The 27,721-nt window shown below is 40.3% G+C and overlaps 1 protein-coding gene across 6 annotated transcripts in view; it reads left to right on the forward strand.

Annotated features, from left to right (window-relative positions):
• CAMK4 (calcium/calmodulin dependent protein kinase IV) overlaps positions 1–24,949 on the forward strand; it is a 325,141-nt gene extending 300,192 nt beyond the window's left edge. For 4 of the 6 annotated variants that reach the window (XM_073889115.1, XM_025866880.2, XM_073889130.1 and 1 more), the window contains 4 exons: positions 4,207–4,282; positions 8,860–8,986; positions 13,379–13,531; positions 14,909–24,949. In XM_073889115.1, the coding sequence (XP_073745216.1) occupies positions 4,207–4,282; positions 8,860–8,986; positions 13,379–13,531; positions 14,909–15,340 (788 nt within the window). In that variant the 3' untranslated portion in view covers positions 15,341–24,949. The remainder of the gene's footprint in view (positions 1–4,206; positions 4,283–8,859; positions 8,987–13,378; positions 13,532–14,908) is intronic. The other 2 variants (XM_025866881.2, XM_025866882.2) reach the window with 2 other exon arrangements.
• Positions 24,950–27,721: the final 2,772 nt, after the last annotated feature.

Consider the following 27,721-nt stretch of genomic DNA (forward strand, 5'->3'; position numbering starts at 1 on the left):
TTTTGTGGTCTCCAGAGAACTCGGAATCCAGGACAAGCCTGTACAGTGAAAAGCCCCACGGGGTTTCCCTCAGCTGTAGGAGGGGGCGTAATGCTGCAAAGTCAGAGTCAGGCTTTAAGATGAAATAGATTCTTTCCCCATATGTTTGGAATCACTAAAACAAAAGCCCTGACTGACTGGAATCTGCGGTCGGGCCTCGAGCTGCCTCGCAGGGGCTCATCTCAATGGGACGGGCCTGGGCTCTGGCCCCAGGGGCGCCCCAGTTCCTCGAGCCCCCTTGCCCCTGCCCGCCACCAAGTCTCTGCCTGTGTGCTTGCTCCAGCCAACCCGGTTGGCTCTTTCCTCATCCACTGCCCTCTCCCTTTGCCTGGTTAACTTCTCTAGTCCTTCACATCTCAGTTTAAACTTTGCTTTCTCTACTCACCTTCCCTGATCTTTCTGAGCAGGTCAGCCCTCTATTAGAGACACCCTCCCTCCAAGCGCTTCCACTTGCCACTTTGCATTTCTTCATGTGGTTTTCTGGATCAATGTCTTCCTCCCCCGTGAAGCTGTGAGCTCCGTGATGGCAGAGAATTGTTCTCTTGAACTCCCCGTTACTCCCCCAGCACCACCTAAGGCAGTGTCCATCATACAGCAGGCACTTAATAAATAGTTCATGATTTGTTTCATGAGTGAATGAATGAACCTGTGGACCTCATTCACCTTAGTCTCCTTTGGATTTGTCTTTCTCAAAACAGTTAACAGTAGTTTGTAAGAAGTCTTCTGGTAAAGAATGCCACTCTGTAGTTTTAACTCAGTAGGTTGGGAGGGATTGACAAAATGAACATACAGTCAGTGACCAAAATCATCCCTCTGCTTTTCTCCTACGGCTTTAGGAAAAGAGGGGAAACCTAGCATCAGTGGTCCCTATCAGTGTGCCATAGGGCATACCCCATGCTTTTTATGTAGGACCATTCCTAGAACTGGTTACAGTGAATTTATTTAAGAAAATGAAATTCATCCCAGTCTGTGGATGGACCCTCAGTCTCTAGATGTTTTAATGCTACCATGATCTTATAAAAAATTCAGCACTCTGAGATCTAAGTAGGATATTGGTAAATAAACATCACTAAAGTTGGAATTTTTAATATATATTTTATATTCAGTAAAGATTGCTTTTTAAAAAGTGAAGCCTGGTATCTTGGCAACTCAGACCATTTACCAAAATTATTCTGTGTTGGAGCTTGGAGGATGAAGTGTCCTGGGAGCTCTGTAACATTTGGTGTTAATGAGCAATAACATGAAGGATAAGGTAAGTTTAGGAAGTGGTAGTAAACTTGGACCCACTTAGAAGACAGCCAGAAAAATCAATAAAGGATTATTGACTATTTTAGAAAAGATTATTCTAAATTATTTTAAATACCTGTTTAAAAGCTGGATCACACCTCGAAATGATTTTCTCCCCTACTTCATTTTGTTTGTTTTGGCAATGAGGTGAGAAAAGACAGGAAGGACAGCTGACAGTGCTTATAGCATTAAAAGGCGAACCAGCTGATGTCTTTTCTTGAACTAAGTTGGAAGTAATCAACTATTTCTCACCTTAAAAAAAATCACGAATTTGCAGAATCCACCACAAGGACGTTTGATACCTAGGAGACTTGTAGCACTGGTATGTTGGAGCCTGCAATTTATTCTAGAAATCTTTGGCTCTTGGAAAGGGTTCAGATACATTACAAAAGTATGTTCTGCTGGTCCTGAAGTCAAGGTCATGTTAACTAGCAAATATTTAAAGGTTACTGGTATCTGATTGAGTCTAGGTGCTTAGAGTTTGTTTCCCCTAAATTTTGTATTATGATTAGTAAATATTATAAATTCTTTTTAAGAGAAACTTATTATGGAGGGCAAAAACATTCTATATTCCTTTTGTCTCAGTTAACTTCCCCAGGGAAAGTTTAGCTTTTCACACCACAAGTTTGCCCACATTGCAGCCTAATAATGCCTTACAAGGAACCGAATTGCCTCTGGAGGGTAAGGTTACACCCTGTGCTGGGAAGGGAGGTCAGATATTGCCATGTCAGGTAAGAAACCCAGATGCCCCATAAAGTGGATTCAGAAAGAATTTTGTTCCGTGGTATTCAGTTCGTTTGGGGCCTTAGCCTGGGAGCTGTAAAGAATGCCAGAAAAACACCTGGCCTTTGCAACTCTGGTGGGACAGGTGCCCACAGGGCAGCACACACTGTAGGCACTCCCGCAGGAGGAACGGGAGTACAGCAGGTTCTGGAAGTAGAGTGCAGGTCCTCTCTTCCTGTGTAAACGATCCTTCTACTAATATCACAGTGACTAGCAGCTTAAAACTCAGAGTAAACTTGGAAATCAGCTAACCCAATTCACTTAGATTTTAGAGGTAAAAACAAGTCCCAATTAACCCAATTCACTTAGATTTTAGAGGTAAAAACAAGTAAAAGACTCCCCAGTGTATGTCTGTATGTTTAAATGTCCATGTAGGACTTGATAGCACTTCACGGACAGGAAGACCGTGGGGAAGGACTAACAGTACAAAGTGTGCATGAGTTCAGCTGCCTGACTGGAATACCTCTCCGCGGTGTAGACAGCGGCAGCTGCCCTCCTGACAGTGGCAGCCTGAACTGAGTTTCCTTTGAACTCTGATGAGCAAAGCATTTGCAAGTGGGAGTTCAGTGTTGGGGCCCAAAGAAACCCCGTATGGGGCCAGATTGCCCTGGAAAAGAAAAGCTAACCTGAGAGAGTGAATGGTGTTGGCAATGAGCGTGCATTTTTCTTAATTATGCTAATTAAATCTGAAGAGGAAAAATTTCTAGGAATAATGTGCCTGTAGATGAGAAAAACTTCTTGGCCCCAGACACCGTGCTTTAGAGGGTGAATCTTGCTGAATGGCTGCTTGGAGTGTTACATTGCCCACTCTCATTTCACCGTATGGGCTCTTCATCTCCTGTATTTTATGTAACTCAGTTTCTACAGGGAAGAGAATATCCTGATTGCAAAAGGATGGGTGGGGGGATAGTATGGGAAGATACCAGTGGAAAATCCACTGTGTTCCTTCTTCTAAATCACATCCAAAGTCCCAGGAGGATAGCTTCCTCCCAGAGCTCCCTTTGACAGTCTACACTGAATATGACATGCCCAGCCTGCATAGACAGGGGATCCAGCTCCCTTGCTCTCCTGCTTCCAGCTGGAAGGAGGACTGTGGTGCCCCATCCTCAAAGTCTCCCTCAAGGAGCCCTCAGCATTCATCAATCAGCTCCTTCCTCGGGGACCCCACTGACACCTACAGCACTTTTGTTCAAAATAGAAAAAGGCCACTCTGGGCTGTAGGTCTGAGCCTTATTTCTGCATGGATTGTAAAGCTCTCACTTCTTTTTTTTTTTTCTTCCTTGTTAATTAGGCAAACAAATAACACCTCCAATTCTTGGTGCAAATGATTGGACCCACTATATGCTCCATTTTCACAGCTCCAACATAATACCAACAGGAAAGGTCTCATCATTCTATACTACAAGGCCGTTTCATGGCTGAGAAGACCTTCCGTTTTCACCGTGGTGAGCAGGGCTAATAGGAGCAGACTTCTTGTGCACAGAGAAGGTTCCTTTCTCCATTCATAATCCCAGACTGACTAGGGACAGCTGCCCTCCATGTAGTTCTCAGTTCTAGGGCATGTGCCAGGGCCCCTTCAAACGCTTGTTCCAGCCTCCCAGCACTTGAGGCTTCTCAGTCCTTCCGACTGTCTGCCCTGCTCCCTGCCCTGTACATGGTCAAATACACACATGCATCGATGCTCCATGCTCCAAGCAGATCTAGATCTCGATCTCAAGGTAGCATCACTGTGCATTTTCCCCCTTACTCTGCTGAACTTGTCTTTCTTTCCTTTCTGCATACAAAGCTCCCTTTGAAGTAAGGGATCTTTTACAACACACCTGATTGGAATGATGTTCCAATATAGACTATCAAAGATAATAGCTTTGCACCCCAAACACAGAAAGACTTTACTTTCTCTATTCCAAAATATTCTAAAACATCTATTCTAAAATAGATGTTAAGAATTGTAGTCCCCTACTTTGGTTTGGGGGGACAAAATTGATTACAAAACTGTTCTGAACTTTCTGTTAATTAATTTCTTACCTGTTGCTTGTTATTGAGATGTAAATGTTAAGTTTAAAGTCCAATTTAACACAATATTCATTCTTCCTGCAGCACCTGAAATTCTTAGAGGCTGTGCCTATGGACCTGAGGTGGACATGTGGTCTGTAGGAATAATCACCTATATCTTGTAAGTGAAGAAAAGCAATCTCTATGGGTACTATTTGCCTTTGCTGTATATTTCTTAGGTACTTAGAATTCTCATAAAAAGCAAGATTACTTTTTGACTTTTGTAATTTTCTACAACATACTAAATGTAGTTACTGATAGACTTTTTTGAAAACAAGCATTGCATTTTCTTCTCTGATTTTCCTGGGGCCAGACCTTCTGTCCAGAGCTTTTCTACACCTCATTCTGCAGTGAAATGTATAGCAGATTTGGGGAGCAATTCACTATTTGATGATAGTAACGAATGTGAAACCCAAGTCCATCTATTTAACTTGCCCTTGTTTACTTATTTACATCTTGTCAAAATACAGTATCACTCCTTTTTAAAGGGCAGATGGCTATTTAATCTCCTAAGCAATTCCAGACAGGGGCATTTCTTGTCAGCAGTGTTTTTAATGCAGTTTGGCTATCAGTTTTGTTTTCTGTCTCTGTTAGGTCCTCAAGGACCTTGAGTTTAATATCCTAAACTCAGAGAAACCTTTTTCCTGGTAGAAAAAAGATGAGCTAAATCTCTCATTCTCTCGTATCCCCAACGCCATTTCTGAACTTCTGTCTACTAATAAAAAAGGGGTTTCAGGAAATTTGCCAAAGAATTGATGGAATTGCCGAGGAACATGAGGAAGATAAGCAAGAAGGACTGAGGAGTATCTGGGAAGACTGCCGAAGAGCAGCCACAGAAGCAAGATATCAATGAGTTCCAGAGTTTAATTCAAAACAAGTAGATTTGGTTGCCATTTGGAGGACACTGCACAGTTACTTATTGAAACCTGTAATATTCAAACTATAAAGAGACTTTAGAGGGTATAAAAGAAAGCATATTAGTCGGTCAGGCTGCTGTAACAAACTACCACAGGCTGGGTGGCTTCAACAACAGAAATTTATTCCTCACAGTTCCAGAGCTGGAAGTCTGAGCTCAGGGAGCCAGGAGGTCCGGTCCTGGTGAGAGCTCTCTCCCTGGCTTTACAGACATCTGCCTCCTTACTTGTTCCCCACATGGCAGAGAAAGAATGTAAGCTCTTTGATATCTCTTCTTCTAAGGACACTAATCCCATCATGAAGTTGGCCCACCCTCATGAATACATCGAACCCTAGTTACCTCCCAAAGGCCTCATCTCCAAATACCATCACATGAGGACTTCTCATCATAGGAATTTTAGGGAGACACAATTCAGTCCATAGCAGGAAGAGGTTTGGGATTTTTTTTTTTTAATTTAATAGTGATCTTAGAAAGTGCAGTGTCTAGGTAATAAGGGCTAGAAGGAAGGTAACTAGGGTACCCCCAAACAAATTAGTAAACTCTAAGTTCACCTGGGTATATTCAGTCATCTGTAGCCAAGACAAAAATGTTTAACAAGCAATCCAGTAAATAGCCATCTGCTACAACGTAATGTCAAAAGATAGTTTCAGTGTTGAATTCCTTGTGTATCCAGAATATACTAAAGCTTGAAAAATATTTGGAGAGGTAGATAACCATGTTTTTTCTTAGGAAAGTGCAAAACTGTTAGATAATGTGCTTGTCATCATAAGTGCTTAATTTATTAAAATGAATTCCTGAGGCCACATCATGGAATTCCTTCAGCTTACATTTGAGATCACTTCTATACTGGGAAGAAAATATTGGCTCCTGAATTAGGTAGGTGACATCAAATGAAAATCCAAACCATGCAAATAATGCATCAGATTTGCCCCTAAAATGGCAGTGTGCCCAATCAATTGCAATTTCATGCTGAAATGTGATGGGGGGTGAGGGGGGGAAGCATTAAGGATGTACAAGAACTCAGAGAGATGGAAAAACTACATCACATTCACCCTGAGAACCTGAAAAACGGAATGAGTAAAATTCCATGACATGGTCACTGACCAGGGGAAAATGAAGAGAAAAAAATGTAATTGTTGGAGAAACATCTTATCATAGCCCTGAAAATAATTTTAAAGTCTGCCAAGGACCTGGGGCTCCTGGGTGGCTCAGTTGGTTAAGCATCCAACTCTTGATCTCTGTTGAGGTCTTGATCTCTGGGTTGTGAGTTCAGGCCCCACGTTGGGCTCTATGCTGGATGTGGAGCCTACTTAAAAAAAAAAAAAAAAAAAGTCGGTCAAGATCCTTTCCCTTTGTTCACTTAAGGTCATTAATTAATAGTTGTTGGTTCAAAGTGCACAGTGGTAGCTCCCAAATGAAAATATATTATCAATGCTGCTTACAACTAATGTCCTTTAGTGCTGGCCTCACTTCTGTCAGCCCCTAAGCCCAGGGTGGTTTTATCTAATCTGTAGTTCATTAATAACTGATGAAGTCCACCAGGCGAGGTTCACTGGGACACTTCTACAAGATCGGGCCATTGGACCTATGTATCTCCTTTATTATTATTAAAAGTTCCATAAGGCTATTTTGTGCTATGACCTTTCTGTTTCTAAGGATGACAGTAGACTGGAAATGAAAGCCATTTTGTTGTTTCTCACAGGAATTCTGGCCCCTCTACCTTTTACACTTAAACCCTTTGTACCTACAGACAAAAGCAACTACTGCAATGCTCAGGTCAGAATCAGAACCCAGTAACATCAGAGATTCAGCCTCTCTCTCTCACCTTTCAACACTATAGTTCTGCCCAGTGGCTTGGAGGTTCCCTTAGTATACATTCACACTTCAGGCCTGGATAATCCTAATATCCTCCTAAACTATCATTGTCATCATTCAAATATTTCCATGTCAGAAGGCTTTTTGCCCTGTGTGTGTGTGTTGCTCTATGTCACATGGCTTCCATTTTTGGCATTTCAGGCTATGACATAAACTTCTTACTTCCATCACCAGTGCACACATTTACAGGCTTGTTTGAGAAGTGAGAAAGGCATCTGAGCACTGTACCTTCTGAACTGTCATGTTTCTTTCTAGATTTCCAGAAGGGGAAACTTAATAAGAGTTTCTTAAACTAAGCCTGGAACGTTAGCTAATTTCTCCATGACTAACAACAATAGGCTATATTTTTCTAGTGCTGTGGATGGCACAGGAGGGCCAAGTAAGGCTGAGCTACCTCCTTGTCAAGATGTGGACCTGGGCTCCCTTCTCTCCGTATGGAGCAGCAGGACTCTCTGTGTAGACTGCTGCAGTGGGACAGGAAGATTCCCTAGTCTGTGCCTCAGCACTGCCAAGCCCTGTCTTTTCCTGGCTGGCTCCAGAATATTTAAAAAAAGACAAAGACTATCCCAACAGGGTGTTCCCTGAGCAAAGGATGTGAGAAAATGTTTCTCTGTAGAAACCCACTGCACTAGAATACACTCAAACATTTCATGCTCTGCACCAACACGACCAGCTTGAAGGAAGAATTTGGGAGAATGTTTTTTAACGTGTTCATTCTTTTCCCCCCATTTTTTCTTCAGTACAACACATGCCCTGGGAGGGACTTATTATTTATAGTCCCCTTTCGATCCCTAGTGATTTCAGAACCTGTACCTGTCTGTAAACAGTGGAGGGTTTGGTGGGCCCCGACCGACAACGCACTTTTCCTCTCTCCCTTTAGGATGCCAGAGATCACGCTCTATTTCTCTTCTCCCACTTTCCCCATTCATTTATAGGCTGACCCTCTAGTGCAAAATGAAGGTGAATGTGGGTCTTTAAGACAGACAGAAGTGAGGGTCACACACAAGGCTGCATGGATGCTAGCTGCTCATCTCTGTTGGCCACATGTGTTCACTGTGTCAAGTTTTAAAAGGCCATTTCCTGACAAAAGTCTTACTTCCTGTCTTTGTTCACTCTGAAATTCAAACTGGAGTGGTATGGAAATCTAATACTTGACTCATTTCTGTGGAGGAATTCAGTGAATGGGGCTGAATAAAAATGACAAAAATCTTTTCTGTCTACCTCTTAATTTCTCTATTCTCAAAAATCCTAATTCTTGGGCGCCTGGGTGGCTCAGTCGGTTAAGTGTCTGCTTTCCACTCAGGTCACAATCCTGGGGTCCTGGGATCGAGCCCCATGTGCTCATCTTAGGGCCTCCCTGCTCAGCGGGGAGCCTGCTTCTCCCTCTCACTCTGCCTCTCCCCTGCTCATGCTCCCTCTCTCTCTCACTCCCTCTCTCTCAAAAATGAATGAATGAATGAATGAATGAATGAATAAATAAATAAATCCTTAAAAAGCTCAGAAAAAAAAAAAACCTGATTCTTCCACTTCATAATAAATTGGAACTCTAATCAATCTGTCTTCTCAATTCCCGGTGAAAAAATTACGCAGAAAGTCATTAGCATGGTGCCTGTAATAATGTTAGCTATTATCCTTGTTGTTGTTTTGTATCATAATTATTGATGTTATTATAAACTCTATTTAGAAATTCTAAGCCAGTTTGGTACCTGTTCTTACTTCCAGAGGACGTGATTGTGTATTTATACAGTCAAAAGTGAACTGTAACAAGGCAGTTACACACTTGTGCTGAGGAGACTTGCATTCATAACAGGAAGCTTGGAAAGGGCAGTCTGGAATTTCTGCAAAAATTTGATGAGATATATTTAGGCTTCTAAAGACATATTATTCCCTATCTTTTGTCCTTCTAGACTTTGTGGATTTGAACCATTCTATGATGAAAGAGGTGATCAGTTCATGTTCAGGAGAATTCTGAATTGTGAATACTACTTTATCTCCCCCTGGTGGGATGAAGTATCTCTAAATGCCAAGGACCTGGTAAGTGTGACCAAAACAAAATGAAGTAAAATCTTCACATTCATTTTTAACTAATTAATGGGCAGTGTCCTTTTTAAAATTTGCCCCTCTTAATAATTGTATTTTTAATAAAACAATGCACATAATGCATTTTTCTTGTAGATCATGAAAAACAGATATGCTTGACTCATCACTTGCTGAATTATCACAACTTAAAAATTACTGCAGTATTAGTGAGATTTTACCACCTAGTCAATGTAGAACCTTGCTTTTGAAGCCAGCTGTACTGAGTGAATTCAAACATAATTTAGAATTCCATTTTAACAGGGCTTCCCTAGATTACCTAGATTTGATTATACTTTGAATAAAACAACATTGCATCTTGAAAGGTTCAAACTTACTGAAATATCGCAATATTAGTATAAGTCCCATCATACCTTACGGGGCATCATAAACAAGTTACAGTCTACTGATAGTTCACTTTGTTTGGTTTTTTGTTTGTTTTACTTGGGTTCTTGCTTAAGCTAACATTGAAGTTTGTTTGCATAAAGGAAAGACATACATTCTGGCAAGATGGCCCACCTGTTCTAAAATAAAGGGGAGATTAGCTTGGGATGAAAACATTACCCATCAATTGTCTAGAGAAAAACCACACAGAAATAACTAAAACCTGACTTTTGAACCACAAAAGCTAGCTCTCCAAGGGATCTTATGAGTCATCTAGTCTTTCCTTCATTTTAAAAGTTGAGGGTGCTGGGGGCACCTGGGTCACTCAGTTGGTTAAGGTCACTAAGCTAAAGTCATGATCTCAGGGTCCTGGGATCGAGCCCCACATCCTTGGGCTCCCTGCTCAGCAGGGAGCCTGCTTCTCCCTCTCCCTCTGCCCCTCCCCCCTGCTCGTGCATGCATGTGTGTGTGTGTGTGTGTGTGTGTGCGCGCGCGCGCGCGCACATGTGCATGCTCATGCTCGCTCTCTCTCTCTCTCTCTCAAGTAAAAAAAAAAAAAAAAATAGAGTTGAGGGTGCTGAAGCCCAGAAAGGTGAAATGATTGTCCAAAGTCACACAGCTTCCCAGCAGAATGAATGATCCAGGTTTCCAGCCAATGCTCTTTTCCCTCCAAACATTTCCTCCTTCCCATCCATATTCTTTCATGGAACAAACCCCTATAGACCATGACTTTTCAGGACGGCCAGGCAGAGAGGCAGTGTGTGTGATGTGTGGAGGCATCCTCCCAACTCCTCCCGCAAGTCAGGCCCCACGCTCCTAAACACCTCTTGAAGCCATCCACTCCCCTCCACTCCACCACCACTGCCCCCGCCCGCCCCAGCCTCTCCTGTGGGACTTCTGCCACAGTCTCCCTCCCCACCTCCCCCTGTGGCCTTCCCACCGCCTCCACACAGGATCCGGAGGAAGGGCCTAAGAAATAAACCACATCCTGTCACTCTCCTGCTTTGAGGCTCTTAGGGTAAAATCCAAAATCTGTAACCAGATCTACATAGCACCACCTAGACTGGTCAGGAGTCTGTCACCCTGCCCATGCTACCCATTTCACTGCCCTGTCCGCTGATGGGCTTCACTCCAGGGCACCAGACCCACCAGTCCCTCATCAGGGTAGCTCAGGATGTGGGCCGCTACCCTACTGTTCTTCCCTCCTTTCTTCCTCCCTCTCCCTCCCCACCATCTCTCTCTCTCTCTCTCTCTCTCTCTCTCTCACACACACACACACACACACACACACACACACACACACACACCCCCCTCTCGCATGAGTAAGTCTTAGTGTCAAGGCCTAGTTGCCTTTGACATCCCCCTGGTGGCCTTGTCTGCCCCCCCTCCCACCGCCCAGCAATCCCTCCTTCCCACAATTGCTTTGTTCCTTCTGCCACGTTGTTCCGTTGCCCCCTGGACTTACTCTTTCATGATGGTTGTGACTTATATTTACTTGTGGGAAGAGCTTCTTTAGCTAGATTGTAAGTTCTGGGAGAGGTCGAGACATGTGTGCCCAGATCTTAGTACCATTTGGGCGTAGAGTACAGACTCAGCAACTGTTTTTCGAATGAAACGATGAATCAGGAAGTAGACCATGGATTTTTAAATTCTGACATATCTGGATTCAAGAGCCCTCTTAGTCATAACCTAGAGGTGTGACCTGGGGCTTGTTATCTAATCTCTCTGCTTTAGTTTTCTTTTCTGGGATGATTCCAGTACCTTTCTCTAGATTGCTGGGAGACTTAAGGGCTATAATGCAGGTTAACTGACTACCACCAACTAACTCCCTAATAGTTCCTTTATATAGCCCTCCTTCCATTTCTTTCATCGCTAATAAAAAATCAAATGGGTACAAGGGTTAGCTGTGGTATGCCTTCATTCAGCTAAATCTTACCTTTGAGCTAATAAATTTATAAAACTTCAGCACTAAAGGAATCCTTGCATACCATAGATGTGTACCTATCAGCAGCACCCGCATCTATTGTGAAATCAGCAGGGGAACAGTGCCGATGAGTGGTAAGGTCAGGTTGTAAGGGGACTGTAGGATTAGGGCAAGGCTTTAGGGTTGAATCTTGACAAGGTCATGGGGCTCTCTGACCTTCAGCAAGTTTGACAGTTCAGTGCATCCATATCTTCAAATGCAAAGATTAACGCCAACAGGTGGGAATTTGGGGGTACGTACTGACTTTCAGTAAGTTCTTCATATTTTCACGAGGAGGATGGTAATGATGAGGAAGATGAGGATGATCGGAAAATGGGAGGGAAAGATCTCATTGTGAATTGTTAAGGATTAGGTACCGTTTGTACGAAATTATTAGGACATGTATCCCACAGGTGACAGCTATGACTGCAATCAGATTTTTATTTACTGCTGTGCATTCATTTTCCTTAATCATCTGTGCCTCCCAATTTTTAGCGTAAGCAGCCTCACATCTCTGCCCTCTACAAATTCTGTTTCTCTACCCCAAACACACATTTCTTTGCAGCTTTTGCAGAAAAGAAGAGGAGAACCAGATATTTGTTCTTCTTTTGACTTACTGCCTGATTGTGCTAGCCCGTACTCAGTTCTTGTTAGCTTAACAGAGTTAGAGAAGACCTTAGGCCTTATATCACCCATAGCCCCCATTTGCCACATGGGCAGATGAAGGCCAGAGGGGTGGACTGCCCTTGGAGGCACTGCGGTGTAGTGGCCACAAGATGAGCTCTGAGGTAAGACAGACCTGAGTTGGAATAGAGCCTCCACCAGTTACAAGTTGTCTGGCCTTAGTTAAGGCACTAAATTTTTCTGACCTTCCTTCCATCCCTCATTTATGAATTGGAGCTAATTGTTCCAAGTTGATAAGGTTATGGAAAGAATTACACAAGTTTTTAAACATTTTTATATGTATGTAAGAATGTATTTACAAAGGAATTAAGGTGGAAAAGAGATCATATAAGAAAAGGGCCTAGGAGAATGTCCATAGGCACTCAATTCGTATGTCGGTCTTTGTCCAGACTCACAAAAGTGGGTAAGAGATGTAACTAGAGCTTGAACGTGCCTCCTAACTCTTAACAGTCTCTACCTCATTCCAGGTCACCCCTTCTGAGCCCAGGGCCAAGGATTATTTTGGTTGTTGATCTTCCTGGCAGTTTATTATCTGCTCATTCTCAGGGATCAACCTCCCAGAATGGTCTGCCATGGTTTGAATCTAGTCCTTTAAACAAATCATACCCCTAAACCACTGACACCCTTTTACTCCAGCACTTGGCTTATTCCTTCACAACCTTCAAGGTATTGGAGTGAATTTTCTCACAGAATGATGGGATAAGCATAAAAATTATACTATCTCTTTGTTGCCATTTAATCCCCACCGATGGGACACCTTCGGCTCAGGTCATGATCCCAGTGTGCTGGGATCGAGTCCCGCATAGGGCTCCTTGCTCAGCGGGGAGCCTGCTTCTCCCTCTGCCTGCCACTACCCCTGCTCATGCTCTCTCTCTCTGTGACAAATAAATAAAATCTTTTTAAAAAGATCCCTTCAGAAAGCGTGATGAATGCACGATGATTCCATCCCCATTGAGATGCATCTGAAGTTCTAAATCTAACTGGTGCTAAGTACAGCCTAGAATTATTCAGATGCTGGTTCTCCTTCAAAGAACTTCCAGTCCACAGGCGACCAAGAACCTGTCTCCTTGACCTCCCTTGGAAAGCCACCTGCCAGTCTGGCTTCTCCGGTGGCACACACCACTGTCTACTCAGCCCCCTCAGCAACTGCTACCTGAAGCTATCCTTACAGTGACCACTGAGGGCTTAAAAGCTTTTTTTTTTTTTTTTTTTGGTATAGTTAGTGGTACTGCTAGGAAAATAGAATAAAACCTAGAAGTTCACAGGCTGGGTCACTATAAAAATCTCCCTAAGAAATCTATGGTTCTTCATCATTTCAGGTCAGAAAACTAATTGTTTTGGATCCTAAGAAACGGCTGACTACCTTCCAAGCTCTCCAGCACCCATGGGTCACAGGTAAAGCAGCCAATTTTGTACACATGGATACTGCTCAAAAGAAGCTCCAAGAATTCAATGCCCGGCGCAAGCTTAAGGTAAGATATGTTTTGTTTTGCTCTGTTTTGTTTTGTGTTTTGTTTTGTTTTTTTTAAATCTCTCTCTCAGCTTGAACTATTAAAGATAATTCCATTTATTCTTCATCTAATATTATTCAGTCTCCTGTGGTACCAGGGAAAATCCTGCCTTGAAATCCCAACAATACTGGTGTAAAGCCACTGAGGGTCATGTTATTCTCTCATAAGAACTCATTGTTAATAAAGGGAAATGTGTTATAGGTTGAGATTTACTCACCAAATATATGATCACTGCTTCTCATTTAATTAAGACTGAACTGCTTAAACAGCATTGCTCAGGAAACTGATACTTATTCAGAAAGTTGCCTTCTTTCTGAATATGTGAAAATTGGGAAACTTTTTTAAAAACCTGTATTTTGTAATATAAATAAATTCCCACACTTGATAAAAATTAAAATACAACTGACCTTTGAACAACGCTGGGGTTAGGGGCACAAATTCCTCAACACAGTTGATCTACCTATAACTTCTGACTCCCCAAAAACCTAATCACTAATAGCCTACTGTTGACTGGAAGCCATTACCGATAGCAGTCGATTAACACATATTTTGGATGTTGTATGTATTATGTGCTATATTCTTAGAATAATACCTAACTCTTTCTTAATGTTTTGGGTATTTCTAGGCTACACACTTTGTGAGTTTTTTCAATTGTTACAGACCTCCAAAAATTTTTTTCAATGTGTCTGTTGAAAAAAATCTGCGTATAAGTGGACCATTGCTATTCAGACCCATGTTGTTCAAAGGTCAACTGTAATTCACATGATATGAAAATTATCCAAAATATATCTTTGTATAGAATATATATGGAATATATATTGATGATTTTCTCTTACATAATGGTGTTTAAGACTTACTACAGCTGCAGAGGATTTCAGAGAACAGCTGAGGGTCAAAAATAATCACTTACAGGCTGATAAAGTAAATAAACCTTAAAGGTTGTGTGGTCAAACTGATTTGAAACACCTTGGGTTAAATAACCTTGACTTAACCCAGGACTTCTCAAACAAACTTGACCATGGAATTCTTTTGTCGTGTAATACTAGTGTTCCATGAAACACTTTGGGAAACAAAGTCCAAAATATTTGCAAACAAGTAATCCAGGGGCAAACACATTTATCCAAGCTTTCACTTGTCCAGGTGATTAAATACAGTAGGCTTGAGATTAAAAAAGATTTTGCTGTTCATCTCCAGACAAGTTTTCATTCAACCATCTTAGAATATATTTTGAACATATAAAACAGATACAACAAACTCCCTAAATGCAAAGCTGAGACTGAGCTCTGATTCAGGACTGGAAGTGGACATAACACCTGACGCTTGTCTATTTCCAATCAGGCAGCAGTGAAGGCCGTAGTGGCCTCTTCCCGGCTGGGCAGTGCTGGCAGCAGCCACGGCAGCATCCAAGAGAGCCAGAAGGCCAGCCAAGCGCCAGCTCTGACCCAGGATGGCAGTGAAGATGTTAAAGCTATTTCGGAAGGAGAGAAAGCTCAAGGAGGTGGGGCCCAGGTGGCAGTTGACGGGGCAGAGGCTGAGCTGATGAAGGTACAGGCCGTAGGGGAAGTTAAAGATGCGGATAGAAAGGCTACCAACATGGTGTCCAAGGCACTAGAGGATGGGATAAAGGCGGTTGCCCCGGAAATAGATGAGGGCCTAGTAGAGGAGAAGCTGAAGTCCATGGAGGAAGCAGCAGTCCCCAAAGAAGTGCAAGAAAACCCGGCTCTGGGATTTGGAGCTCAGCAGAATGACGTGGTCCTGCCAGAATACTGATTTGGCTTCTTTCCAAACTGGAAGCCAAATTCTGGCACTTTATGCATTTTGTCCTTCAGCAAGGAAGGTGTGGAAGCATGATATGCACTATAGTGATTCTGTTTTTTGAGGTGCAAAAAAATAATACATATCTATCAGTTGGTAATCCTAAATTCATGCATGTGACTGCTTTATGAAAAAATAGTGTCTTCTATGGTATGTAATGGATACCTAATGCCGAGGAGTTAAATTTGAAATTGCAAGTAAACACAACATTTAAAAACATACATGTTCAGGGACCAGTAGCACATGTTGAAGTAACTAGTAAATTGTTTTTGCTTTGAAAACCTAGTCATCATAATCCTTTGGATTTCTTCATAAAGCAGTAATTCCTTTGGACTCTTGCTTAACTAATATTAGGTAGTGCTCTAAGACGTGTTCCCATGGCATTCACAACATTATACTTTTCAATGTGCTCAAACTGTCCAATGTGTTCAAACTGTTTACAAGGAGATGGTTACAGGTTAGTTTTATGATACATACAAAAAAAAAAATTCCCACTTAAAATGGTAAGAAATTGAAGCATACGTAAGGGCCGTGAAACAAAATGCCCTTAAAGCTTGTGTAGAGAATGCTTTCTTATTTTGTCCTTATTTATACACACTGTATTACTAATAACCAAAAATGTTCTATCACAAAATCCTGCCATTTTACAATCCTGGAGAAAGCATTTTACAAACTCATGCTGAGGGATGTACTGCTTCCTTCCCCTGCTAATACAGTTTCTTTCTCATGGACAACACTTAAGGTGGGCTAAAGAAATCGAGGGAAGAAAAGGAGCTAAGCGCTGGACTTAACTCTCACAAAGGTTGACTGCTTGTCATTTTCAGATAAAATTGGATTTATTCATGAGTTTCTACAACTTTAAAGACAGTGACCTTTTTATGGATAAACTCTACTATTACCAAGTTTCATATATTTAGAAAAATCTACCCCATAGGCTGGTGCCAGAATGTCTGAAAAGAGTGAGAATAATATTCCATTATAAGATCGTTCATTATTGATTTTACTAGATTAAGGAACCTTGTTTATGAAAGTCCTTTTTTCCTTCAATTGATGGTTATCTAGATATATTGCTTATGAACTAAAGATATTTCTGAAAATCTGTCATATCTTTTTTTCATGCTTGGAATAGAAGTGCCCAAATTTTACAATGTAGTTTTTAGTTTCCATGCCAAGAAATTTAAGACAGTGCAACGTTTTGTTTACCTTAAAAAAAAAAATGAAAAGAAAGCACTGATTTCAAATCAGACTCATGAGAAGCTGTAACATTAGACCTAATACTTCACCATGATGTTTTTTCAAAGTATTTTTCTTTGATTTTCATATGAACACTTTCCCCCTATAGAAATCACACTTAAATTCCAAGTACCTCGTATTTATTTCTAGTTTGAGTTGAAGTGAACGTTTTTATCGATTTATGCCTCATTTTAAGTTTTCCTCAGTTTTAAAAAAGGATTGTTCTCAAAGACCAAAACGATGACAGTAAAAATGACTGTCACAGAAAAGTCCTCATCAAAAAAGATCTTAAATTCTTTTGGCTCTTTCTCAAAACTATGAAATTGGAAAACGAAATTAAATCTCCGGTTCCTGGGGGGGCTACTGGACCTTGGGAGACATTCTGCTTTCCAAGTGCAAATCTTCCTTTACTACTGTTCTCATGAAAAGAAAATAAGGTAGGACTTCTCATCACCCATAGTTTAGGGGCCTGGCAGGTCATCAACATGGACAGAGGAAAAAGCCCTTAAGGGCACATCATCTGGGCTCAGAAGAATATTTTTTGTTTTGATTTATTTTTATTAGCTAGTAGAGAGTACTTGTCCACTTCCCCCATTTCTTTCCTTCCCTCTTTATCCTCTCTCAGAATTTCCATGTTAGTAATTGTAAAGGGCTCACTATTTTTAACCTTTAAGAATGCCTTTTTCACTAAGCATTAACATTTCCATGTAAGAAGATCAATTGCCTGGTGTACTTTTCCTAATGAGACTTAACAGGCATACAGGGTAAGTGTCCCATATATTGGAAAAGGAAAGAAGAGAGGGAAATGCATTGTCTTAGAAGTGGCAATTAGTTGGAAGATCAGTACATACTGCCCCTCCTGGCCCACCCCCACACTGTTCCAAGGGTGGGCAGTTGTCCTATCATTCCATCGCTCAGGCCTGACTGCACCGCGGCGCCCTGTGTAGCAGGAGCCGTGAAGAAAGACAATCTTGAATTTTTTTCCCATTTTAAAAAAGTCTAATTGGAATCCTACTGGTTTTTTCAAACTAAAAGAGCTCATTTATCCCACAAGTACATAAATGAGGTAGAAATTAGAATGATTGTAGAAGTTATCATCTAGAACAAGTGCTATTACTCCATTGTATAATCAATATGAAAACTTAATGAGATATTTTGAATTTTGAATTTTTATACTAAGTTTTCAAAATCAGGAGTATATGTTATACCTTTAGTACATCAAGTGCTCAATAGCCACATGTGACTAGTGGCTAATGTATTGGAACGAAACTGTTCTACAGTACTTCTTAAGCAAAATGACACATGGATTCCTATGCTTGGATTTGAGCTGCTTCAGTTTCACATGGATGAGCCTAGGAGGCCAAAAAGAAAATGGTTCAAAAGTGTCATAGACTAAAATAAGTAAAAACTCTTGGCCACATCTGCTTAATCATGTGCTTCAAAGGGATGTTTCCCAACATGACTTTTAGAAAACAGTACTTTCCTGGGCATTGCAAAATTGTCTGTTGGCTATAGTCCCTCGAATCCCTCTTTGGGCCCTGGAATCTTGACCACCGGCTAGAGTCTCCTGAGTACTGTCATAAAGTCAATAGTATTCTTGTGTATGAAAATTTACTGTGAGCCAACCATGGGTCCCCGTTCGGGAGGGACTGCGCAAAAAATGTTAATAGGATTTTGTAGGGCTAGACTAAGCTGGGCATCATTTTTTAACAAGCAATTTTTCTTTCTACAAATCTACTGAAACATACTAAATTTACTAAATGAGGGTGATGATATCATCCCAGTAACCCCCAAAATGGGAATGACCACTGGCTGGCATTTTTTAGATTTCCTTAGAACGATTTAATCAACACTGCCATTATACATGGATTCAAAAGACTTAGAATGTTCTTACATACTGCTATTTTAGAGTAATCCTCAAGGTTCTATAGCCATTTTTAGTGGCAAACTTAAAAAAGAAAGGAGTAACTTGCCTTTTACTGTGACCTCAATTACATAGTATCTTAAGCATATTTTGTAATTTAGAATGTCTAGCAACCCCTATTTCCAGTTTCACATGCAAGGTAACTGCTGGTGGGCTGCCTACAAACCGAAGATTTAGAGAGAGCCATTTTGTCTCATAATTCCGTTTTTATTTCACAGAAGCATCTGGTTGCATTTCAAATTGGAAAAGAGAAGTAAATGCCAGAAAAGGCAAAGAATAAAATTAGTAAAACATTTATTCGATTTTAGGATTGTTCTTGCAAAGCAAATGAAAAAAGAAAAAAAAAAGAAAAGTCAACGAAGTGAATCAGCACTAGGTTTTTCTGGATGAAGGTTGACTTCACATAAAATTGAAATAAATATACTGAGCAGAGTCATTTACATAACTACAGTGCCATTATGTAATTTACTTGTCATTGCAGAGTATTCAGTCTGGTTATGTAGGTCTTCTTTAGATGGTGCAAAGTTTCCAGACATTTGCCTACATAATAGGATTTGTAATATCCTTGCAATTACTATCTATTAGGTCATATTCCAATTTCCTTAATGTTCATCATGGATATGTTCCTCATATTAGGGTCATTGCTAACATCTGAGCATTTACTGGTTAAGTACTGCTTAATGGCTAGACTCTATGTATGTCATCTGTGTTTTTTAAAAACATTTATGTGCATGTAAACACAATATTGGCATTATAATATTCATAAGCATATGATAAGCAGAAATGTACCCAATAACTTTCTATACATTTTTTTCAAAGTTCTTTTCTTCCCCTGGCACAACTCAGGGTGAGTTTCTGGCTCCTTGACAAATAAGGAAAAAAAAAGACCACTGGAGAGATACCAGCTACCCACCATGTTTACCAAGCTCAGCATTTCCTCCTTCTACATTTTGATCTACTAAGGGCCAGTTTTTGTCATTATTACTCCGTTCAAATATCACCTGAGATCAGATAATATAATCTCAGCTCACAAAGCCCAACCATTTATGTACTTACCTTGGAGAGCAATAACAAACTTGACTAATTTATGTTGGCTTGTTTAAAATTCCAGTTTTCATAAATGTTTGTGATATATTCTAGAGGATTTGATTGCATGATTTTAACTTCTTTCAAGAATCAGCCTTTTCCCTTTCACGTGGCCCAGAGGTCCACATAGAGCAAGATGGAAGCCTTGAATGAGAGCGGACCATCTGACTCCTTTGCAGGAATCAGACATTGTTCAGAAGACTCCAGGTGTGTCTGACCTGGTTGAGCTCAGATGAGCCAAATGGAAAGAAACCTCTTCCCATGCTCTGACTGAAAGTGATGTTATTTGAATATTGGTATATTCCCGTTATTCAGTAATGAAAAAATGGGACTCCACCAGTCAGTTACTCTTTCCCGTGTCTTGGTTTGCTAACACCTTTCCCAAATCAATGTTTTGTTCCATCCTTCTGGCCATCAGGTTGCTCTCTCAGCTTGTGAGATCTTCTAAAACCCTGGAAGGAGGATCCCGGACTTGTTGGAGAAATGCGGGGCCCTTGGTGGCCCAGAGTTTAGTTTGAAACTAAACAATAATGCTAAGGCTACAAAATCATGCTTGTTCATTTAATAGGTGTTTTCAGCACATTTTGAAGATTGACCTGGAAAACCCATGGATATGAAATGGTTACATCTGTGTAATCTTTGCTATGACTCATTGTTTAAAATGACAGGTATTTCATCTTCAGTCAGTTGAAAATAATATTTATTTTCCATTTAAAAGATTATTTGGGGGCACTCAAATACAATAGGCTTCACATTCGAATTTTTGAAAGCTGTTGTTTTCCCTAAGTGCTCTCACTCTCTGACCATCAGTTGTGGATAAAAATTTATTAGGTTAGTCCTTTCTTTGTCCTTTCCTTGAACCATGTATAGTAGTTCATCTGGTTTGTAAAGGATGTAAGTATCACTATAAATTGAAAACTGTCATCTTATAACTGCCTCCTGTTAACCGGACCTATTTTATCGCCTATCATGCAGCGACTCACGGTAGCATAAGGTACAAATAGCATATTCATGAGCGATGATTTTTACTTTTTATTGTCAAGGTTATTACTTGCGTTAGAAGTTCTCAAGGTGTTTCTCTTCGTACACCCTTAGTCTCAGTATTATTTTCATGGTCCTCCCAAAGCCAAAAAATTTATCTAACATGTCCATTTACTAAGTAGTTAGGCCCAAACAACACAATAGTAGTATTGCATTCCATATCTGATAGATGTGGCTGTGTTTCCCTGGAAATTTTAAAATTTCTTGTGAGTTCACTGAGTGGCAATAGCTGACAGGGGTTTAAGTAATTCCTTATGCCCAGTGAACTAAGGGTATCAGGCAAAGGGTATTATTACTAGTACATGAGTTAGAAGTTACTGTTTATACTTTCTTATTTGAATATCAATCATTCTTTTATCTATGGTTTTTATGATATACATATAAAACTTATATGCACATTTTTTAAAAAGCAATTTCCCCATCATTACCCAAGGAAATACATTTAAATCTCCAAAGAACAATTTTCGGGAATCAGGCAAACTATGGTTCATAGACCAAATCCACCAGAGGCCTGTTTTTATAAATAAAGTTTTTATTAGAACACGACCATGCTCATTTATTTATATATTGTCTGGTTGTTTTCACACTACTAGGACAGAGTTGAGAAGTTTCAACAGAGACCGAACCGGATGGCCCATCAAAGCCTAAAGTGTTTATCTGACTCTCTACAGAAGAAAAAAAAAAAAAAAGACCCTGGTCTTTCATGGCACCCCATGTTTTTTTGCTGACATCTAGGAATATAGATTCCCATGGTTTCCTCTACTTAGCTTAAGGTTCTTATTTCCCAGAGGAAGCTAGGAGAGCTTTGTTTCTGTTGCAGATGGTCTCACAACAATAATTGTGCTGTATATACAACTTAACAGTGAAATATCCCTACAGAATTAAAAATTCCAAATTGCATCATTCCTGAAAAAAGAAATTTAGAGTATGAATTGACCTGGTTAAGAGAGGGGAATTAAAAAGTTTTCTAGCATTTTGAGCATGTTTTAGAAATTTGATCTTTATATTTAAAATCATGTAAATGATATCTTACACTGATATTTGCTCATATTTAAGTCAATCTTCAGCTGTTACTTTAGTAAACTAAGAAATAAGAGAGCCCCTTGGTTCTGAATCCTTCAGAATGTTCTTAAGTAATTTATATCAACTGGATTTTCATTTAATCATTTTTAGGAAATAATATATTATGTGGCTTTCAATGACCATGGTGGGCTCATCAGTAGCTGAGGGGCAGGCAAACAGCCAATTCTTTTATGTAAGGAAGCAACTTTCCAATCCCCAGTCTCAGGGATCTTCTGAGAGATACTTCATTTCTTCGAAAAGAGAGGGCCTTGAATAAATGCTTGCTTTTACTTTTCTTACATATTTAGAAATCCAAGAAGGGCCCTTCTCTTAGTCTATTTCTGTCAAAGAGAAATGATTCATTCCACAATATCTGCCTTAAGGGAAGCAGGTAACCCAGATATTGAGAAATGTAGGCATGCATGTTGACTTTGAACATCTGTAGCCAAAAGGTTACAAATGAGGTATTGCATAGAAAAGCTATTATCAGCTTATTATTAGGAACATCTAAAATGATATCATGACTCTAACTAAATAATATGCTGTTTTCTTTAAACTGTTGCAGTAATTAATAATAGGATGTACCACTGGGATACACTATAGAACTCAGGGAAAAAAAGAGGTGAATTGTCTGCTGCTTCCTCACAGTTCCTGTGTGTAAGAAGGAGACTTTACTGGAATGGGACAGGGAAGAGTTAAAACCATGAGGATTCTGTGCTCCCACCTGCCCATCTTTATTGATGGGTCAGAGCTTGAAGGCAGTTGTTAAGACTTAAATTCACATTTCTACATTTCTCTCAATAATTGGGTCACCTGCTTCCCTTAGAAATTAGAAATGAATAGACCATAGTCAACAGCTAAGTTTCCTCTCAGAACCAGACATTAAACAGTAGTACTAGTTTAGGGGATATTAGACCTACATCACAGCACACTTTAAGGAAATGATGTGCCAATTTTGAAGCTTCTCAGTATTTCCCAGGCACCCATTTTCTCTGTAAACTTTCACTGAGAAACAGTTGTGTACGATGAAGGAGTTCAGAGATGAATTAAGCCCAGTGAGCTCCCCTCTAGGAGTGAGCTTTGCAGTTGGGAGAGAAAAAACAGGGGTACAGACACAGCCCATGCTAAATCTAATCCATCCTCTAGGGATGGAAAGGAGAAACTCCTTTCTGCCTGTAATGATGATCTAGCAAAGCTTCATGGGAGCACAGGCTGGATTTGAAGGATGGGGAGAATCTTTGCAGGGAGGGAGGAAGAAGGGGGCAGGTCTGGCTGAGAAGTCTACAGAGCGGAGAAATGCCAGGCCCAGTGGTGAAGGAGCAACACCTGCGTGAAAGGCTAACCTCTACAGGGAAATGTTACTAAGTCTGCAGAAAAGCCTGGGATCTTGTGCAAAGTTTAAATTAGACAGACCTCCTTTCTTATTCTGGGTAGGTAAGTGTGCAGCATTTCCTCAGAGCATCTAGCCCTCTGGGATCTCCTACATGGAGCTTGGCTAATTCGGTGCATTCCTAAGTAGAATTAAAAAAACACCCAACACATCAAAGACATTTTTCAAGTCACCTGTTGAAGCAAAGCCTCTGTCACTAAAAGCAAAAACTGCACTGGCGAGGTCTCCACTGACAAAGCAGAGTAAACAGTGAGTGATTTCTGAGTAAGCTTTGCAGAACTCCAGTATCTGAATAACTCCCTGGGACTCTAGAAAATCACCTAACCACTTGCTGAAGTTTTGCCAGTAGAGGCCCATGTCAAGGTTCCTTCTGTCATAGTTATTTTCACCTTTAAGTTATCAGACCTGAAAGGGCGATCCCCACTGGGATAAATCATACTGAACGTTTAGACTTCAAGACAACTTGTAATAAAAAGTTAAATCTCAGACAACAAGATGTGAAATTTTCACAACTGCATTCCCCAGACATCAAGCTGGTCCTGTCAAGGTCTCTCTTCTACCTCCCCCTCCCCTCTGGTTCTTTACACAGCCTTCTATAAATCCCTTTTTCTATCACTCATGGCAGGCAGTATTTGACCTCCAAGAAACTTACTTTTAAAAAAAAATATTTACCCACTAGAGTCAGATTACACGATATCTATCCTTCTAGTAGTCTTGCCACTTGGCTTGTCTCAGATTCTGTCTGTGAGTAGTGAATGACTGCAGGACTCCTCAGGGCCAATGAAACAACAAAGGTTGGGACAAAGAAGGGACAAACGTTGACTATGATCCAAGCGATGGACAAGCAGCAAAGGCAGATACTGTCTTAAGAGATACGAAGAGAAGCTAAGAGCTACTGTGAGTGCACAGAAAACCCAAGTTAGCAGGCATTGAGAAAGGAATACTTCCTACCAGGGTTTTTCAGGCTTGTGAAATGAGCTGGTATGTCTTGTCTCGTTTTTCCTAGAGGAACAATTTGTATTTCGCGGTTGTTGAAAGTTTCCTGGACTCAAGGGACATAAGCTCAGAGCAGCATGGAGGATTCGATTGATGGGATACCGTTATATACAGGGAATCTACGTGTCCAATAGTTTAGACTGCTATTAGCTAGAAACAAGTGCATGTAGGATACAGTATAAAAATTTCAGTTTACACAGCCAAGGTCACAGGCCGCCTTCCCGATGTCTGACTGCAAAGTACTGCAAAAGGAGCTGTGAACATTTCATTTCTAAAATCTGTCAAAATGGTGCTATTGACTCCTTCATACAGAGATCTATTACAATATTTTTTAGATAAACATGTAAGCTGACCTAGGCCATAATGTAAATACAGAAAATGTTTGTAGAGAATTCATCAAAATCATGCCCGTTTGCTTTTGATTGAGCGTCCCTGTTCTTCAGTGGCAGTGACTGACCGTGGGTCCCTGCTTCCCACAGATGGGACACAGAGTCCTTGGCGCTCTCCGCTGCCCAAAGCCCGGGGCAGAGGACATGCACGCCGTAGACAACTGCTTCTTCTTGGACTCAGGTTGGATAACCTGATTAAATGACTAAACATGCTCATTTTTTGGTGTTTCCTAGGAACATGAAAGAAGAATATGTGACATGTGGCAAAATGGATATTGGTAGACTGTTGAAATTGACCTTAGTGAGGGCCGATGTTACTTTGTGTTAAGTTCACCCAGCTATGTCAGAGCATGCCAAAAGAAGCATATTCCTTACTGCTGCGAAATCTGTAAAGCAATTTGCATGTACGGTATGATAATAAATCATCGAAGAGCCCACCGAAAGTTTGCATTCTGTGATTTGAAGCGTTACTACAATTTAAGAGTGACACGATGGACATTCTCCTTACCTGTGAAATAGGGAGTTGAATTGTTTTCCCATTCTCTTGAGATGAAATTACACTTTGAGTTTCATAGCCTCTTTAAACACTATACAGTGATGTCATGAAGTCCTAAAATTATTAAAATTAAAAGGGGACCTTATTCATCACTTAATCCAACAAGCTCATTTTATTAAAGAGAAGAGAGACCCAGGGAGGCAATGACTTATCAGAGGTCACAGTTCGTGGTGAGGAAGAGAACAGACCTGGGTTGCCCGTCTGTTCAAGTCAGTTCACTGGATAAAAGTTAAATGCAGCACTTCAGAGAAAAACTGACTTTTCATTATAAAAATTTGAAAATACAGAAAAGTAGAAAATCACAATAACACCTTCCAAAGGCAAGCACTGTTGTTTTTTCTCTAGCATTAGGTGACTTTTTTCTTACAGACTTGTAATTGTATTATAACTTTTTTTGTACCAGTGTATCCCTATAGCACAACCATTTCTATATAATCATCACAAACATTTATGATAGCTGCATAATGATTCAGTCTCAGTTCTTTTTCTTTTCTCAGTAATACTACATAAAGCCTTTCCTGTATTGGGGAACATCTATCCTAAGGAAATAATCCTAATGTGGCGTTGCTCATTGCTGGACCAAATGGTATTTAGTGGTCACTTCATGATGATGCTTGCAAACCTACCGGACCTGAGAATGAGAGGCAAAAAAGTGCACGTTCACTCTTAAGAAGCTGATTGCAAGAGTTGTAAAAAGAGCTCCGAGTCTTAAGCTTGGCCACTCAATGAGCAAGCATTTGTATGAAATATCTGAGGGGAAGGGGCTTGCTCTCAGAACCGTGGCTTGCTACTACCATTAGGTCCAAAACCCTTGCTTTGTTGAGAAGACACTTATCCTAAACAATGACTTCTCAACTGAGGGAAATGCTAGAGAAAAATAAAAACCTCTCCCATCTGCAAGTCCGTTTTTTATATAAACACATTTTTTTATTTCAACCTGGTTTTGTACAATCTCGAGACCACTTCCTTGAATTAAAAAATCAGCTGCTTTGTATTGAAGGGATGTCACAAAAGCAAAACCTAAGTAGGAAGGTAAAGCTCCTGAAAAAGAATACTATCCAAATAAGGAATAAAAAGCCTCGTTTAGTACTTTTACGCTATGCTTCCACCATTATTTTTACCAGCAGAACAGTACAGCCCCCTAATTACCCGGACAGCTGATAACACAGTAGCACGGCTCCACCCCCCACCTCCTGGACACATTTGCAGTTCCTGTTTTCCGGCAATCTTGTCATCTCATAGCTAGAGAAGCCTTCATCTGTAGCGGACCCTTTGCTCGAGAGGAATAAAATAACATATTCTATTATTATATTATCTGTAATATAATCGTACCTATTATATTTTCTGAAAATATTATGGGGTAATAGAAACAAAGGTCATTCGTGTTAAATGCCATGTGACACCAGCCCTTGACAATGTACAGAAGCTCCATCACTTCTCAGGATGGCTATGTAGTGTCTGCCATGAAAAAGAGGACCAATAAATTTTTCATGAAGTGAATGACTACTTGGCTATTTTCATTTCTATTTTGGTAGTCTATCCGTTTCCTATTGACATCTGAAGGAGCTTTACACCCACTTTCCAGAGCTGATCCCCTAAGAGATGCTATGTTGGCTATCCAAAGAGTCATTCATCACCATCCCTCTCTTCAAAAGGCTGGAAATCCTTATGCTTGCCTCCCCAACCACCCTTTCAGCAACGGTGGTCATGTGGCAGAGACTACTGGAAAGGAAAGCTAGTGGAGGTTTCTGGGAAAGCTTTTACTTTCCTGATAAAAGAGACCAATGAGTGGTGCCAAGCCTTCCCCTGCTTCTTGACTTGAATGTGCATGTAATTTTCAGGGCTAGTCAATCACCTTATCATTATGAGAGAAAGATAAGAACTGCAGAAACTCTGGCCCTGACATCTTTGAACTGATAAACACTAAATTACCTATATCCAGATTCATTATTAAATGAGAAATAACTCAGTTTGTTTAAACCATTTAATAGTCATATTTTCTACTGCATGCTGCCCACAGCATCCATAGTTACTTTCTGGTAACACAGATCGAGTCTCTTTGTGTCATCACTTCCAGCTTTCTTCAACTTCAAATGAAATGATCACAATTCCTAATCAAGTTCACACCATTATTTAAATATGTGTACAGTAAGCCCTGTGTATATGTTGCCGTAGTAAGGGAAGAACACATTCATCATCATCCCGGCTACATAAAAGCAAATCAAAAGTCAGCAGTATTTGGGCTAACATTCTATGAGGCTTTGCTGAGAGGTTAGCAGATGAGTTATTAATCGCTATTTTCCAGTTTATATTTTTCTTTTGTAAGAATATAGGAAGTTAAATTACATATTTTAAGTTCACACATATGAAACTTTTTCAGTATTGAAGGTTAAAGCAACTCAGACTGTATCAGTGATAAGAGTGTCTAGTAATTTATTCTGATATTTTTCATAGCAATTTAAAAATAAATACAGCTTATATTAAAACATGCTTTTAGTTTATTAAAGGTTCGAGTTTTACATATTGGCTCATAAAAGAATTATAAACTTCTTAAAAAATAAAATCTATATATAGTACAGCTTTTATTGAATTGTATGAGATGAACTTTTATTTATACATGTAAAATCTTTGGAAACAACAAAATTATGAAGAAATTAAA

This window comes from Callorhinus ursinus, unplaced genomic scaffold (genome assembly GCF_003265705.2).
Source record: "Callorhinus ursinus isolate GAN/ISIS: 27379988/994484 unplaced genomic scaffold, GSC_fseal_2.0 scaffold3, whole genome shotgun sequence".
NCBI lineage: Eukaryota > Metazoa > Chordata > Mammalia > Carnivora > Otariidae > Callorhinus > Callorhinus ursinus.